The following is a 15,961-nucleotide window of genomic DNA, read 5'->3' on the forward strand; positions in this document are numbered from 1 at the left end:
TGTGGGCAGAGACAGCACTGCAGGGCTAAGCCCAAGCAGCCATGGCGCCAGTGGCGCTCAGCGCATCTGGCTCAAAGTGCACATCGTGGGCGCGGGGGCTGTGGGCACATCCTATTTGCCTGAGCCCCAGATTAAGGCAAAAGGAGAATTGCTTTGAGCAGAGCCACAGCCGGAGGACAGGGAGGTAATCTGGCAGGGCAGGAAGCAGAGAGACCGAAGGGCACACTTAATAGGCAGCCGCCCCACTGATGTCTCCTGCATATGGAAAACTGCTTCAATGCAGTCCCATCCAGTTCTCCAGGATGCTCGGGGTCTCTAGATAATCTGAGACAGCAGCCAAACAGGGGCACCCTCAGGGAGCCAGAGGGTGAGTGCACTTCCATTTCCCCTTGGGATCAAATCTGGCTGAGCAAATGGCCCCAGGTGTAAAGCGCTGGCTGGAGGCCCAGCAGAGCCCATCTGCGGTGCGGTCTCCTGCACTGGGCACTGGCAGAGACCAAGCCAGAGCCCCTGAAGCCCCGCAGGCCACAGCATTTGTACCCTGCACTCCAGAATGGGAGCTATTTTCTTTCTGTCTGCCATCCTGTGCTGAAAAAGACCAAGCGCGGTGGCGTACACACCTGCGGTCACAGCACTCGGGAGGCTGAGGTGGAATTGCTGAGTTTGAGGCCAACCTGGACTACTTAGTGAGTTCAAGGCCAGCCTACATTACATCCTGACTCAAAAAAATAGGTGGGCACAGTGGCGCACACCTCTAATCCCAGCACCGGGCAGGCTGAGGCAGGAAGATCCCTGAGAATTCAAGGCCAGCCTGGGCTACATTGTGAGTTCAAAGTCAACCTTAACTGCATAGTGAGACCCTGTCTTAAAAAAAGAAGAAAAAGAACATTAAGAATAAACCAGAGCCAACTGCCGCAGTCCAGAAAACACTTTCTTTATTCCTTCTGCCTGTACCTTTATTTCACAAGAGTTAATGTGGGGACAACTTTGCTCTTCTTGGGGGTCTGACCAGCAGGGCTGTTCTGGGGCACACAGCTGCCTTAGCACACATTGGCTCAGCAGTGGGGGCTAGGTGGGCACTCGAAGCCCAGGGGAAGGGAGGCAGTTGTCCCCACACACCACCCTGGGACGCTCTGTGGCCGCAGAGCACCTGCTTACCCCGGTCTCTCCTCCTCTTCTTGCTTGGGTGTTTTTCTCCTCCCTGCTCCCTCTGAATGGGCCATTGGATCCCTGCACTGTTACCTAACACTGCCTGTGGAGTGGACAGCCAGGCTGCCTAAGAAAGAGGGCTTTGTGTTTACTCCATCCACCCTGTCCTGCTCCACACCCTCTAACCTGCCCATGCTCTTTGGGGGAGATGGAGCAAAGGCTGTCACCGGACAGGTCTCATTGCACTGACAGCAGTGAAAGGACCAGGAGGAGGGGAAGAAGCCCGAAGAGATGAGTTAAAAGCCTGCAGGAGGCACGCAGAGGAGCCCGAGAGGGCTTGGGGACACTGCTCTGCCTGCCCCACCCCCCTGCCCCCAGTGTGGTGAGGAGGCTCGATGCTGGCCTGGACGTCAGTGCCTGCCTGTCTGCCGCAGTCCAGCAGGGCAGGTGCGAGGAGCCAGCAGCAAAACGCAAACAGGAGCCTCAGACTCAGGAGACTGCACCTGGCCTTTAGGCTTTTCAGGCCGTGATCTGAGTGCTTTTGGTTTTCTCCCTTCAGCTCTCCACTGCGAGTGTGTGCTTCTTGTTGAGCTTTTGGGGAGACCCAACACCTGCTCTGCCCCATTCCCGGGGTTGCCATGGCCTTGCATGGTCTGTCACTTCTCTGGCAGAGCTCCTCTTGCAGAGGGGAATTGGGTCTCCCCACTCTGGGCCCCACTGACACCCTTCTCAGCTGAGGGTCCAGACCTGGGGGCTTGTCCGAGAGATCAGGATGGGTAGGAGGCCATGTCCTCGGAAGCAGAGGGTGTGGCTTTAGTTTCTTTTCTTAGCGGGGTACCAGGAACTGAACTCAGGACCTTGCACTTGCCAGGCAGGTGCTGGTGCCACTGAGCTAAATCCCCAGCCCCTGAGTGTTAGCTCCTTGAGCAGGAGGGAAAGTCAGTTTTCCACACGGGACTTCCCTCCAGCTCTGAGCAGCACCCTTCTCACTAGTTTTTCAGTCCAGTGGCCATCAGGCTCCTGGGGAGTGGGGGCAAGTGTCTGGACGCTAGGATGTGGGCAGGACCTCAGCTCCCGAGGATGGGCTCTGTGCCTTCCCTTGACAGAGGTGTCACTCAGTCCCAAGGACAAGCAGGTGGAGGGCCAGCAGTGTCCCCCTGAGTTTCCGAGGCTGCTTGTCCTCGGTCCTCAGCTAAAGGAGATGACTTCTGAGCCTCTGCTTCCTGCAGACTGAGCTCCGGGGCGGCGCTGGTCCTTGGCCCTGGCACTGAAGCTCCCTGAAGTTCCCTGACATCTTCCTGGGGACCAGCACCAGCTGCCTTGTTCCCCTTGGTCCCTTCAGGGCGGGAGCTCTTGCTTTCTGGAAAGAAACTAATGGGGAGGCACAGGGACTTCTCAGGGGCCCGGGGGACATTCTCTGCCTGAGCCACTGTTAAAGCCAGGAGCCCGGGTTCTTCAGATGGGGCCTGAGTCTCTTCCCAGGGACAGATGTCCGCCATGGTGCCCCTTATTTTATTTCCTTCAGGATCTGTGACCTCCCACTGACAGAGCTCTGCTATCTGGGTCCCCACACTGCCTGCTCCTCGGCAGCTGCCATTCTCATAGTCAGTGTCCAGTGCATCTCCTGGGGGAACAAGGCCCTCTGACCCTGCCCCCTCCCGGAGGCTGACTGTGTCCTGCTCTTGCCTGAGTGTCAGCCTGAGTGTCGCTGCTACTTCTGAAGAGTCTCCCTCAGCCCTTGCAGATCCTGTCCTTGGGAGGAATGCCTCTCCTTGTCCTTGGGACCCTCCAGCCACCTCTTGTGCCAGTGCCCCTTCCCTTGCTGCCCCTGGACCCAGTTCCCCAGGGCAGACCTCTGCTTTCTTGGCAGAGGACACCTCTTCCACTTCCCAAGGACACATCTCTGCCACCCGGGTCCTCACATGGCCTGCAGCCTCTGATCTGTTTCTGCACACATCAGAAGTACCCAGGGCCAGCTGTGGTGACAGACCGCCACAGTCTCTCCTGTCGCCGGGACACACAGCCTCCAGCTTCCTGCCATCTGCCATCTCGGGCGTTTCCAGAGCTGCCACCCCTGGGGGCTCTGGTCTTTCTAGGACTCTTCCTGTTCCCTCCTGCGGGTCTCCCTTTCCATCCTGTTTGGATGCCCCTTTCTCAGGGACTTTCTCCATGGCCTCCCAGGGACAGACCTCGGCCTTGGCACTGCTATCAGCTTGACATACATCTGGGTCAGAAGCTTCCCATGGGCACAGATGGGCGGCGCTGGCCCCAGCACTGCTTGGGGCCTGGAAACTGGCTTCCCGTTGGGCAGGGTGCGGGCTGGCTGGGTGGGACAGAGAGTCCTCCAGCACCATGTTGTCTCTTGGACAAACAGACTGACTCTTGCGCCTTGCTTGTTCCTCCCCGTCAATCGCCAAGTCAGCCTTCCAAGCTGGAGCCTTTCCCTGGCTCTTGTGTTCTGGGGGGAAGCCCATCTGTGGGTCTGGTTTCAGTGTCCCCTTCTCTGTTGCTTCTGCACTCACTGCCAAGGACAAGTCCGAGACCTTGGTGTCCAGGGCAGAGGATTCCAAGTCCTGGGCCTCCCAAGGACAAATAGCTTCCTGCTGTGGATGGAGTTTTGCCTCCAAGTTTGCCACCCCTCGTCCCAGGGCAGGAAGCCCTCCTTGTTCTAGGGTTTCCTCCCAGCACCCCGCTGGTGCTGGTGTACTCCCTGTGTCTTGCTCTGACCCCTTCCGGGTATCTCCTTCATTCACCTCCCAGGGACAGATCTTGGCTTTGTTGCTGGTGGCAGCTTCCTGCACTTCCCAGAGACACACTTCAGTCGGCCTGCAGCCCACACTGCCCAGGTCCTGGAGTCCCACTCCTGGCCTGTCAGTGTCCAAAGCATCCTCATGCTGACAGTCCCCTGGACCTGAGGTCTCCTGGGGACAGACCACTTCCTCCTGTACACCTGGCCGCCCTGGCTCCTGTGTCTCTCTGGGCCTGGAACCTGCACACGCCTCTCCCACAGCAGCATTTGGAGATTTTCTGGGGGCCTCAGTTCCTCGATCCGGATCCTCTTTCTCCCTTGCTCCAGCACCCTCCTCCCAGGGACAGATCTGCGCCTTCTCAGCCATCAGGGCGTCATCCACTTCCCACGGACAGACCTCGGCAGCCCTGCTTCCCATGCTGCCTGAACTCTGGGAAATAACTTGGGGTCTCTCTGAGTTTTGGGCACCAGGCGGTGGGGGAATGCTGCCAGGATCCGTGCTCTCCCAGGGGCAGACTGATTCCTGCTTTGAGGCCTGCACCTCAGGCCTGTCCTTGGAAGTGACATCTCGGGTCTCTCTTTTTGCAGACATTTTCTCCTTAGCCTTTTCAGAGTGTCCTTTGGCTGCCTGTCCTGAAGTCCCGTCCTCCAGTCCTTCACTGACCTCCCAAGGACAGACATCTGCTTTCCTGGGGTCAGGCGTTGTGTCTCCTGCCTCCCATGGGCACACCTCAGTGATACTGCTGCCCAAGCTCCCCGAGGCCTGGAGAGGGACTGCCAAGGGGCCCCGAAAGTCTGTGCTCTCCCAGGGACACAAAGACTCCAGGCCTCCATCCAGCTTCTGTCCCCTCCAGAGGGCTGCTTTCTTGGGAGGGCCCTGCCCTTCCCGAGGGAGCTCCCTCTCTCCTGGGGGAGGAGTCCCCTGGTCCCCTTCATCCACCTCCCAGGGGCACAGCTCTGCCTTGGCAGGTTGAGGGGACCGAGCCTCCGTGCCAGGGGCCTCCCCCTGGGGCTTGTTTGGCTTCTTCCCATCCACACTGCCCACTGCTCTGGGGTCGGTGCCCTCCCAGGGACACACAGCCTCCTGGCTCCGTACCAGCCTCTCTGGCCTCTTCCGAGCTGTGACAGCTGCCGCCCCCCTGAGCTCTGATTTGCCTGTGGCTGTCCTCTTGTCTTCCTGGGTATCACCTGGCTGCTGACCTGATGGACTTCCTTCGCTTACCTCCCAGGGGCAGATCTGGGCCTTGCTGCTGTTGTCCAGCCCACCCACATCTGATTCGGCCACTTCCCAGGGACACGCCTCTGCTACCCTGCGGTCAGCGCTGCCCGGCAACTGGAGGCCACTTTGGAGCGGTTCCTGCCGCCCTACCGGGACTTCCTTGGCTTGCTCAGCACTTTTGTCCCCAAACACTTGCCTCAGCGTGGCCAGCCCTGTTTTGCCCACTCTCTCAACTCTGTGCTCCCTGAGGCCCTGGGACATCTTCCGGCCTCTGTCTTGCTCCCTCCCGCCCTCCTGGTGACAGACCTGGAGCATTCTGCTGGTGTGTGCGTTCTGCTGGTTCTGCAGGGACTCCTCGTCATCACAGGATGCCAGGGCCACCTGCTTACCCACCGCCCTGGGCCGGCCTGGCCTGGGAGACCAGGGGGCTGTAGCCCTGCCCTTCTCCATCTCGTGGCCATCTTCGCAGCCCTCCTTCTCCCTGTACGTGCTCCGGGACCGTGTCAGTGCTTTGATGGCCAGGCCCAAGCTGCGCATGGAGCCCTCCTGCATGGGTGTCTTGAGGCTGTGGGATTTCGAGAAGATCTTGGGCCTGTCTTCATCCCCCTCACCTGCTTCCCCCTGTGGCCGCCCGTCCTTGGTGTCCACATCATTGTCCCTAGACGCCCTCTTCTCTACCGCCACAGAGAGGGCCCTCCAGAGCTTGGCTCTAGCCGGGGCGGGGGAGTGGCTGCCTGGCTCCAGCCCAGAGATGCCTTTCTGGGCAGTATTTTCTTTCTTGACTGGCAGCTCTGTGTTCTCCCAGGGGCAAATGTAGGTGAGTAAACTGGGACTTTGGGGGGGTCCTGGGAGCGGTGCCAGGGCAGGAATGGGTACTGGGGCCAAGGCAGAGCTGGGCGACAGCATTCGTGGCTCTGCTAGGGAGGCCCCAGGGAGGCCCAGGATGGGCGATGACACCCGGTGACGGATTGGTGGGTGAGGCGACCTCATGCCGCCTTCATCCTGGGGCCCTCCAGTGGCCTGAGAGCTGTCCATGCTGCTGCTCTTGGCAGGGGATGGTGGGGCAGACAGGGGGACACCCCAGGCCCGCTCCGGCCTCCTGGTTAATGGCCTGCGCAGCGAACTGGCCATGGCCACCTCGGCCCTCTTTCGCTCCTGTCTCTCCTTTGCCTGCCAGTAGGTCTCTTCCAGGTAGGCCTGGCTGGCCAGCAGCAGGGCCTTTTCCCTGGTGTCAGCCACCACACTGAGTGACTTCTGCAGGGAGCTGGGCCGGGCCCGGGGCAGCCGCTCGCTCACAGTCAGGTTGTGGGCACTGGCCGAGCGGAAGCCCAGGGCTAGTGGCCCCTCGGTGGTGGCAGGCTCCTGGCCATCCAGCCTCAAGGCCTTCCGAGATAGGTTTCTCTGCAGCACGGAGCCCAGGAGGGCTGGCTCCTGCTCCTGGTGCTGGTCACAGGTGCTGTGGGAATTGGCCAGGGCAGGGGACCCCTCAGCATCTTGCTGGCCAGAGCTCAACAGCCGGCGGCGGGAGGAGCCAGGCAAGCTACTACAGCCCAGGGAGCTGGAGCCCCGGGAGTGCTGCCTGGCTAGGGCCTCGGGGAACTCAGCCAGGTATCTCACGAAGGAGCGGCCCAGCCCCTGGCGGGAGCTGCCCCTCTTCTTAGGCAGGTGCGGGTTGTTAGCAGCCATCTCCTTGGTCTTTCGGACCTCTAGCTGGGTATATAGCTTCTTCAACTCATCCTGCAGGTGGGAAGGGAGGAGAGCAGAGCCGCAGGTGAGACTCCTCTCTTCCTCCTGGGGACCCTTTGCATGCAGCTGTGTCCCTTCTCTGCTTCAAAAATGCTGCCAGTAATCTCAGCACTCAGGAGGCTGACACAGAAGAATTGCCTCAAATGCAAGGCCAGTCTCGGCTATGTAGTGAGTTTAGGCCTGGCTTGGACTATACAACAGATCTTATGTCAAAAAAAAAAAAAAAAAAAAAAAAAAGTATCAGGATGACCACTCACTGCCTGAGCTGCCCAGCCCAGCTGGGCACCAAACGTTTCTTAGTCTGCCCTCCGTGGAGGGCACAGGGACTAGGGCTTTACTCTCAACTGTGCCCCTGACACATGGGCAGGCCTCTAGGCTCTAGGTCCCAGGGCTCGGGGGTTCTTCCCTTGCTGGCGTGTGGCTTCCTTCAGAGTCAGGACTCTCTTTAGGGTGGAGATGGGGAATGGGGGGGAAATCCCTCTGCCCAGGCCTTGAGAGCTGGCATCAGAGGCCTGGGGGCAGCACTCACCCGAATGTCCCCAGGGTCCAGGCTGTGCCCGCTCCAGGCCGAGGCAATGCTGCTGTTCAGGTAGGAGCCTGAGCGCTGCAGTTCCAACTCATCCTCATACACCTCGTCCAAGATCTCCTCATGGGGCTGTACCCCCGGCTTCTGGAACTGGCCAGGGCGGGGCGGGGCGGGGCAGCACGGTTCACCATGGCCCCCATCCACACCCCGTCCACGCCCGCTGCCCCTTTCCCTGTGCGGCCCAGCTTTACTGCGCCAAGCTTCCTCCCTTCTCTGACTCAGAAATCCAGAGTCCCTGCCCTTCTCAGGGTGACACCTGCGTGTCCCCCCCCCCCCCGTGTCCTGAGACCTGACGCCTGTGCCTATCACTGTTTCCAAGCAAGTTTGCACGGTGCACGAACCTCACTCACAGCAGTGCTGAAGGGACCCCCACCTGGCTCTGGCACTCACTTCTCCAGCCCCAGGGTGGATGCATGCGGGGCACAGCTCCCAAAAGTCCTGAACTAGGCTCCTTCCGCAGGACACCTCTCAACCTTGCCCTGACCTGCAGAGGGCGCTATGACCCCACCTTAGGGAGGAAGATGAGAGCCAGCGTGGCGGTGACCGTGCTGTGGGTGTGCAGGAAGAAGAGGACGAGGGTCCAGTCCGGGTGCAAGGAGGGAACCAGCATGAACCTGGAGCCAGGTGGGACAGGTGATCAGGGCCTGAGCCCTGAGCCCCAACATTTATGGCGTCCCCACCTCCGCGACGCCTGCCCAGGCTATCCCAGGCTTCAGATCTGTGCTCCATGACTCTGCAAGGACCCCCTGTGGGCTGATCTATCTACACCACAGGACCAGGTCCCCAAGGGTGTACGGCAGGCCTGGGGTGGCTAAAGTGGGCGTGAGAAAGAGGGAGGGAGGGTGTGGAAGGCATATGTTGGGAATCCTGCAAGATGGCTCACAGGGAGAGGGAGCAGCAGAAGTCATAATAGCTAAATCTTGGGAGTGACTGATATGCCCACCATCAGGTGAAGAGATATAGAAAATGGTATTTACACCCGATGGAGTACTACTGTGCCATAAAGAAGGATACACTTTGACTCTTTTGTAGAAAAATGAAAGCATCTCGAGACCATGATGATGTGTGAGCTAAGTCAGACACACAAGCTGCAGTATCACATGGCTGCTCCAACATGAGTAGCTCAAAAAATAAAGAGCAAAATAAAAAAGATAGTAAGAAATAGGGAACTAGAGTTTTGCCAGAGGGAAAGCAATCCAGAGATGGAGGGAGGGGGAAGGAGAGGAGAAGGAGAAGGAAAAAGAATTAAAATGTGTCATTTACATGCAGCACTTCCCACAAGGAATATAAATATTATGTATAGCAGATGTGTTAATAAAAATTTTTAAATTATTAAATTTAATTAAAATTTTCTAAATTATTTTGGTTTTTATCTTTTTTTTTTTTTTTTTTGGTACTGAGGATTGAACTCATGACTCGATTATGCGGCTGTGCAAAATCCCCGGCCCTTTTAAATTTTTTTTGTGAAGGGATCTCGCTGTGTGGTTTGGATTGGCCTTGACCTCTCAGTGACCCTCCTGCCTCAGCCTCCATGTGCAGGAATTACAGGTGTGCTCCACCACACCAGGGCAAAAAATTTTAAAAATAAAAAAATTTTAAAGGGAATAGGAGGAGAGTTAGGAATAGGTTTGCTTCCTGGTCTTGCTGCCTGCTAGGGACATGGGGTGGGGGAGGGGAAGGACCTGGCCTCAGCCCACTGCACCTAGGGAGGAAGGGGAAGAGGGTGGACGTGCCGTGCACGCTCACCTGGCCGTGTGGAAGGCCGCGGAGAGCAGCAGTTCGTTGTGCAGGGCGATGCTCATGTAGCGTGGCTCATGGAAGGCCGAGGGGACCGCGCGGGTGGCGTAGCACAGGAAGCTGCCCCAGCACAACAGCAGCACCTCCGCTGGGGAGAGACCGGGGTGGGGGGACCTCAGCGTCCCACCTCCTGTCCCCCTCCATGCCTGGCACGAACCAGGACAACCAGGCCGAAGGGACCCCAGAGGGCCGAGTGACTCACCCACAACCATGATGTAGTCCCAGAGGTCATGGTGACAGAGAAAGAAGTGGCGGCCGGTGGGAGTGTGGCCTCGGATCACCAGAGGCATGAGCTGGCCTCGCTCCAGGACGCCCGCCGTCCACACGGCCAGGAAGCCCAGCACGGCGAGCAAGAGCAGCGCCAGGCGCCGCAGCAGCTGCCCGCTGCCCAGGTGTGGGCCACGCTGGGCCGAGCGGGACAGAAACAGCTGGAGCACCCTGCAGCGGCCAGGGAGCATGGAGAGGAGATGGAGGGGGCGGGGCGAGGCGGGGCCAGAGCCCTGTGTTCACCTGTCCTCCGGGACCTGACACAGCTCCCAGTCCCCAGAAGTTGCACGGCGGGGAAGGCTCAGCGCTGGGTGGGTTTGGGGGTGCAAGAGTGGAAGACTCCCTTGTGGAGGAGCGGGAGGCCCTACCTATAAAGCTTGAGTGTGATGGTCCCATAGACGGTGACAAAACCCAGCAGCCGGACCCAGCGGAGAGCAATGCAGCGGAAGACGCTGGGCTTGAAGTACAGGATAAAGACCTGGGGGAGGCGGAAACAGCTGCTCTGCCAGGCATGGCCTGTGCCAGTGGTGGCCCCGCAGAACCCCCAGCAGCCCCTCGAGGGTCGGGTGTGTCCTCCTGTCCTGCCTGCATGGGAGTGGGTTCAGTGGGCCGGAGCTGAGGTACTGGTCCCGCCGCCCGGGACCCCAGAGCTCCCGGAAGCCTGCAGCCAACTGGCTCCCCAGCCTACTAGTGGCTACAAGGAGCGGCCACTTCACTGCAGGGCACGGTGGAGAGAGGGCTCTGGGCTCTACAGGGGGTGGCTCTAGGGGTGTTACGGAAAGTGGGTCCAGCTGCTGGCCGCAGACTCACAGGGAAGTAGAGAAGCAGGGATCCGAAAAGGATGGCTTCCAGCAGGACGACTCCAGATGCCCGAATCCTCTGGGCCCAGGAAGAAGAAGCCGTGAGCAAGCACAGAGAGGACAGCGCCTAGACCAGGGTGCTGGAGGCTCTTGGGCAGTGAGGGGCTTGCCCTGGCCCTGGAATAGTCTGGAGCACCAGCTGTACCCTTCTGCCCACCCTGGCTCCTAGCTGTGGGGCCACCTAAGTCTGCCCAAGCCCAAGGCTTCACCCAGCACCTTGCTGGCTCAAGCCTTCCAGTCCTGCTCTGGGCTCCAATCAGAGGCTGCCAGAGCAAGACTGGACTCCTTCAGGCTCTGGATCAGAGGGCTCTCTGTTCATGAGACACACTGACCTTGCCCAGTAAACATCAGTTAGCCAGGCTATAATCCCAGCACACTGGGAAGCAGAGGCAGAAGAGTTGCAAGTCCAAGGTTGTCACCCTAGCCTGGCTAACTGGGTGATTTTTGGACTTGGACATCTGTCTGTATCATGAATGAGGCTTAGAGTCCAGGCTGGCACCCAGCCCCACCCTTCACTGGCTGTGCGTAAACCCGGGTCTCTGCTGAGGTGGATGGTGTGCGCAAGAGCGGGGGGGTCAGGAGGGGCAGCTTGCCTTGCTCCAGCGGCGGTGATAGGAGATTACCATGCTCAGGAACACCGCCAGCATGCAGCAGGCCTGGCAGGCCAGCACCGCAGCCCGCAGCGCCAGGGCCTCCTGCACCAGGCACGGCGTGTCATCCACACAGCCAGTGCAGCCCTCTGGGCATGGCTGGCACCGCAGCAGCCTCCCCTCCCCGGTGGTCTGTGCAATATCCTCCTCTAGTGCTGTGAAGAACAAGGTGGGTGCAGAGAAGGGGTGTGGCTGGGGCTCCATCCTTCTGCTTTGACTGCTATCCTGGCCCAGGTTGGGAGAGAGTGGGGACCGCCCCCCCAGGGAGGGCAGAGGAACAGGAAGTGACAATGTTGGGCTGGGCTCCCTGGGAGGCCCACTGGCAATACTTCATTCTCAGAAGGCAGATACTCCCAAACAGCCCCACTGACACCCCCAGCTTCTCTCAACCTTCTGTCCTGGCCCTAACCCGGACTCGCCTTCCAGGTCACCCTAAATGGTCTTCTTCCTTGGATCCTCCCTGCCCCCAAGAATACCCAGTCCTCGCCTTACATACCCCCAGAGCCACTTGCCCCGAAGAATCCAGGCCGGCAGCGACAGAGGTATTGGCCAAGGATGAAACCCTGACCCTCCAAGGGGACACACTGTGGGACAAGATGATGCCCGTTTATCTGGTGCCTTTCTTGGGAAGAGTGAGGGGGTCCATCTGTTCCCTATCCCTGTGGCTTCTGGGACTACACTGGGGAGGTCCTATCAGAAGCGGTCCCTGTTCTATGGGGAGTTTTCACTCTCTGGAAACTTCACCCCTCAAAACATGTTGTTGTCTCTTCCCAAGGAGACTAAGCAGAGGCCTGGAGTGGCGCATGCGTCTCATTTCCCAGTGCCCAGCTGCCGACAGGCGCAGAGTCCAGGACAGAGAGAGGCAGGCAGCTCTGCACCCAGGTGTGCTGCAAAGGCCCCTGAGGTGGAGTGGCCTCCTCTATCAGAGGCCACCTGGCTGTGGCACAGGCCTGCTTTCTCCAGCCCTAATGCCAGGCTGATGCCAGGCTGGTGGGATGCCAAGGCTGACCCTTTATCCCACTTCTACCCACTGCCCAGTAGGGGCAGGGAGGCTCCCGAGATAGGCAGGAAGGGTGAGCACACAGCCTGGGGAGTGGCTGGGATCAGACACCAGTGAGCGAGGGCCGGGCTTAACCACAGACAGCCCCTGACCTCCTTCTGCTGGAGGGCTTAGTGTGGTGCTTATGAAACCAAAGCCCAGCTTCGTATATCCTGGACCACTTCACTGTGCCCTGATCCAGCAATGTCTGCACAATCATGAAAGTGTACCTGGGGAAGACGACTGCGTGGTCGGGTGAAAAACTGAACGCCCAGGCATGGTGGAACACACCTCTAATCCCAGCACTAGGGAGGCCGAGGCAGGAGGACCATCACTCGGCCCTGGGAAGGGCCCCTAGAGCACTGAGCGCCCACTGATCAGGCAGAGGCTGTGAGCGGCGGCACTGATAGAAACCCTGGCCCTTCACCTAGGCCAGTCACTAGGGTATCCCCAGGAGCCTGAGATGCTGGGTGGCTTTGTCAGCTGATCCTGGGGCTGGGTGGTGGTGCTGACAGGCAAGGGGAGCAGAATCATGGGGTTCCTGCCTCATCCTCACCTGGGTGCTGTTAAGGTCACACAGGTGCGTGTTAGAGAACCAGCTGGGGCCACTGGCACACTGATTGATGTCCACGGTCTGGAGGTCTATGTCCATCTGCACCCGTCCCCTAGGGTGGGGAATCGGCAGTCAGGGCCACGGCAAGGGACACTGAAGTGTCTCAGGGCTCCAGGCTTTCCCAGTGCCATTAGGCCTGTCACTGTGGCAACCTCCCTTCCTGCTAGGGCCTAGCTGGGTCCCCAGCTTCTCAGCATCCTATTATGCTCTGGTCTCTGTAAGGGGCGGAGAGAGGCGACCTGGTGCAGCAATCCAGGCTCCCTGATGTCAGGGGTGGAGGAATTTCACACTTCTCATTGTGGATGCATGCGTGCGCGCACACACACACACACACACACACACACACACACGCACACACACACACACACGCAGCTCACACTCACTGCCCCTCATCCTGCCTAAGCTAGGTCTGAACTGGTCACAGGCCAAGAAGGAAGGAAACGGGGACCCCAACCCTCCCCAAGCCCAGCTCCAGGCTGCACGGGAGAGATCTGGCAAGGAGCCAGGCTGTCTGGCCTCAGGAGGAGGAAGCCCTGCTGGGAACAGGCTGAAGAGGCTGATTGTTGAAAGCCTTGTAGCGCTGTGTGCATTTGTGGCCCCCTGACCCACAGGGCACCTGGCCTCTTTGTGCCAGTGGAGCAGAGCCGGTTACCCGAGGAGCTTCACATCCCTAGGTCAGGACAGGTGGCACAGTAAGGCTCCCCTGGAGTACAGGCGCTAGGAATGGAGGCAGAATGTGGCGGCCCCATTTGGGAGGCTGAGGCAGGAGGATTGTCACAAGTTCAAGGCCAGTCTGGACTTCATAGTAAGTTCAAGGCCAGCCTGAACTACATTCCAAGCCCTCAGCACCAGGTTTACCTTGGAGAGTGCTTACCTGGCTCCCCTAAGAGCCCCGTGCATGGATTTGCACTGTCATCAAGCCAAGCCCTCTCCTGCCTCTCACACTCACACCTTAGACCTGAGGGCCAAGACCTGTGCCCATCTGTGCCTTCATATCTGCACACACTTACATGTGTGCCTGGGTAGAGCTGCACCCCAACATGTGGGCACCTGCCCTATATGCGTGAGCTCAGGACATTCGTTTATACCCAGGGCAGCGTGTGTTGGTGGATTAATCCATACACACACATTTGTGTGTTAATGACTCCCAGCACTGGCTACAGACACAGCTGCACATGGATACACACAAGTGTGTCCCCGAGAGCCCGAGTGTGCTCCGGCAAATGGCCCGGTCAGCAGGACTGACACCTATCCCTGACCCCGACCTCTGGACCCCTCAGAGCTATGAGACCATGACTTACCTGACCTCCGGGCTGAGGTCGGGCTTGAGTCCATAGAAGGTGGCAGAGAGAGTGACCAGCCAGCCGGGCCGGAGCTGGCCCTCCTGGCAATCCAGAAAGGGAGGGGACAGCCTCACCTGCTGTGTGTCCCCCACGTATCCATCCCCCTGGGGCCACTTGGGACTGTTGAGGCTCCTCAGGTCATTGGTCAGTACCCGCTTCTGTAGGCCAAAGCTGTCCAAGTCCTCGGCTGGGCTCTCCTCCTGCATCCTGTTCCCGGACAAGTCCTGCAGGAGGGTCTCTGCCCCCATCCGGGTGGCCTGCAGGGCCAGAGGTAGGTGGCTGGCTCCTGGTGGGGGGTTAAAGGTCAGCAAAGCCCGGTAGGCCCTGGGGTCACCCTCGGCCACACTGCGGACCAGGGCCTGGTACCATTCTACATCTTCCTCCACGCTGGACTCACGGATGTCGTTGGCCTGCAGCAGCATGTTGAGAAAGTTGGCAGCCTGGGCCAGGGTGCCTGCTGCCCCCTGCAGCACCGGGGGGAGCCCTGCTCTGGCTTCCACCCCGAGAGCCTCGTAAGGCTCACTGCAGTTGGCGCCCACCAGCTGGTGGGCATCTCCCGAGTAGAGAAAAGCCAGGGCGGCCCCAGCTCCCGGTAGGGGCCTCCACACAGGCTCCAATGCAGGCTCGGTTTGGGCAGGGAGCGGGGGCAGAGAAGGCAGGGGCCTCGGGCTCCCCAGAGCCCCGCCACAGAGGAAACAGCAGCACAGCAGCCCCCACACTGGAGAGCGCTGGAGCGCGGCCCCTGCACCCATCCTGGACACACCTCCTGGGACTCTGGGCTCTGGGGTGCCCAGAGGAATTGGGGGAGCAGGGGAGCCCAAGCAGAGGCTGGCGCTGTCTAGGACTGGCCGCTCATGCCTCCTCCGCCCTGGCCGTCTCTCACCGTCATCCTCTGGCCTGTTTTCTCCTCTCTAACGTCATCCGCCAGCCTCTGGCTGCAGGTATAAGGGCCCTGCCTCTCCTCTCGCAGCCCAGTCCCCCCTTAATCCCGGCACAGCACCCCATCCCGCCCCACATCTGTCCAGAGAGGAGGGAGGGAGGGAGCGGCCAGCCCTGCTGCCCTCCTCCTCCCCCTGCCCTTTGCTCCAGTAGAAGAGATGGGCAAATCCAGGATGGGCGCCATAGCAACGCAGCCTTGCAGGCCCCTCTCTCCATCCCTGTGCTCCGCTTAGTCCATGCAGCCATGCCAAAGGCACCATCCGGGCCAGGTTGAGCCCCATCACCAAGCTGCTCATCTGGGATTTGAGATCAGGATGCTGAGGATGGAAAAATGAGCCTACTCAGGCCGTTACATACTCAGGCCGGTGGCCGTTTACAGAGTTTCTCTTGCCTGTTGCCTCAAGTTACCCTGTTCCACAACCACAGATAGTGCACAGCCTGACGCCCATTTCACAGATGCAGATAGTAAGACTCAGAAACCACCTCCAAGACCCTGCAGCTGCTCACTTCGAGTCTCAAACATAAAGCTCTGGCTTCCTTACTTTGCCCAATTAAACCACCATCACTCAGGGAACTAGGATGGCATACTGCCCACTGCCAGACATGGTGGCACAGCCTGGAATCCCAGCACTGAGGAGGCTGAGGCAGGAGGATCGCAGAGTGCAAGGCCAGCCTGGGCTACACAGTGAGTTCAAGGCTTGTCTGAACTATATAGCAAGACCCTGACTCAAAAACATAAAAAATGAAGTCCCTTTACAGCGGAGTAAATCAGGATCCAGACTCACTTCCCTCAGTCCACTGGGTTGCTCAGCTCTACCCAGGTCACCCCTGAGGACCTAGGTCCTCCTCCTGGCCTACATCTAACAGTCGCCACAGCCATGGGGGAGGAGGCAGGCAGGCAAAGTTCCCTGTCCACTCTCCGGCCTGCACTGTATTACCCTAAAGCTTGCCTTCTCCTGCCTTTCTTCACAAAACCTGCCACATCTCTCCCGCTCCTCCTCCCA

The 15,961-nt window shown here is 59.4% G+C and overlaps 1 protein-coding gene across 1 annotated transcript; it reads right to left on the reverse strand.

The window, feature by feature from the left end:
• Positions 1 to 918: 918 nt before the first annotated feature.
• Gpr179 (G protein-coupled receptor 179) lies at positions 919 to 14,919 on the reverse strand. Its single transcript, XM_003467067.4, has 11 exons — positions 13,977 to 14,919; positions 12,619 to 12,727; positions 11,520 to 11,607; positions 10,967 to 11,178; positions 10,324 to 10,392; positions 9,882 to 9,991; positions 9,449 to 9,684; positions 9,196 to 9,334; positions 7,958 to 8,063; positions 7,393 to 7,539; positions 919 to 6,854 (listed from the first exon to the last, which is right to left on the reverse strand). The coding sequence occupies exons 1-11, from the start codon at positions 14,768 to 14,770 to the stop codon at positions 2,265 to 2,267; spliced, it is 6,600 nt and encodes a 2,199-aa protein (XP_003467115.1). The 5' UTR covers positions 14,771 to 14,919; the 3' UTR covers positions 919 to 2,264.
• Between the last annotated feature and the right edge of the window lie 1,042 nt (positions 14,920 to 15,961).

The sequence above is a fragment of the Cavia porcellus genome, unplaced genomic scaffold (assembly GCF_034190915.1).
Source record: "Cavia porcellus strain 051 isolate PalLab524CR breed Dunkin Hartley unplaced genomic scaffold, mCavPor4.1 scaffold_6, whole genome shotgun sequence".
In the NCBI taxonomy this organism is placed as follows: Eukaryota; Metazoa; Chordata; class Mammalia; order Rodentia; family Caviidae; genus Cavia; species Cavia porcellus.

Coding starts and splice junctions, on each gene's coding strand:
- Gpr179 (XM_003467067.4), bottom strand. CDS start 14,770: ATGGGTGCAGGGGCCGCGCTCCAGCGCTCTCCAGTGTGGGGGCTGCTG. Junction 11,608..12,618: donor GTGACCTTAACAGCACCCAG/GTGAGGATGAGG, acceptor CTTGTCCCACAG/TGTGTCCCCTTGGAGGGTCA. Junction 9,335..9,448: donor GGACTACATCATGGTTGTGG/GTGAGTCACTCG, acceptor GTCTCTCCCCAG/CGGAGGTGCTGCTGTTGTGC.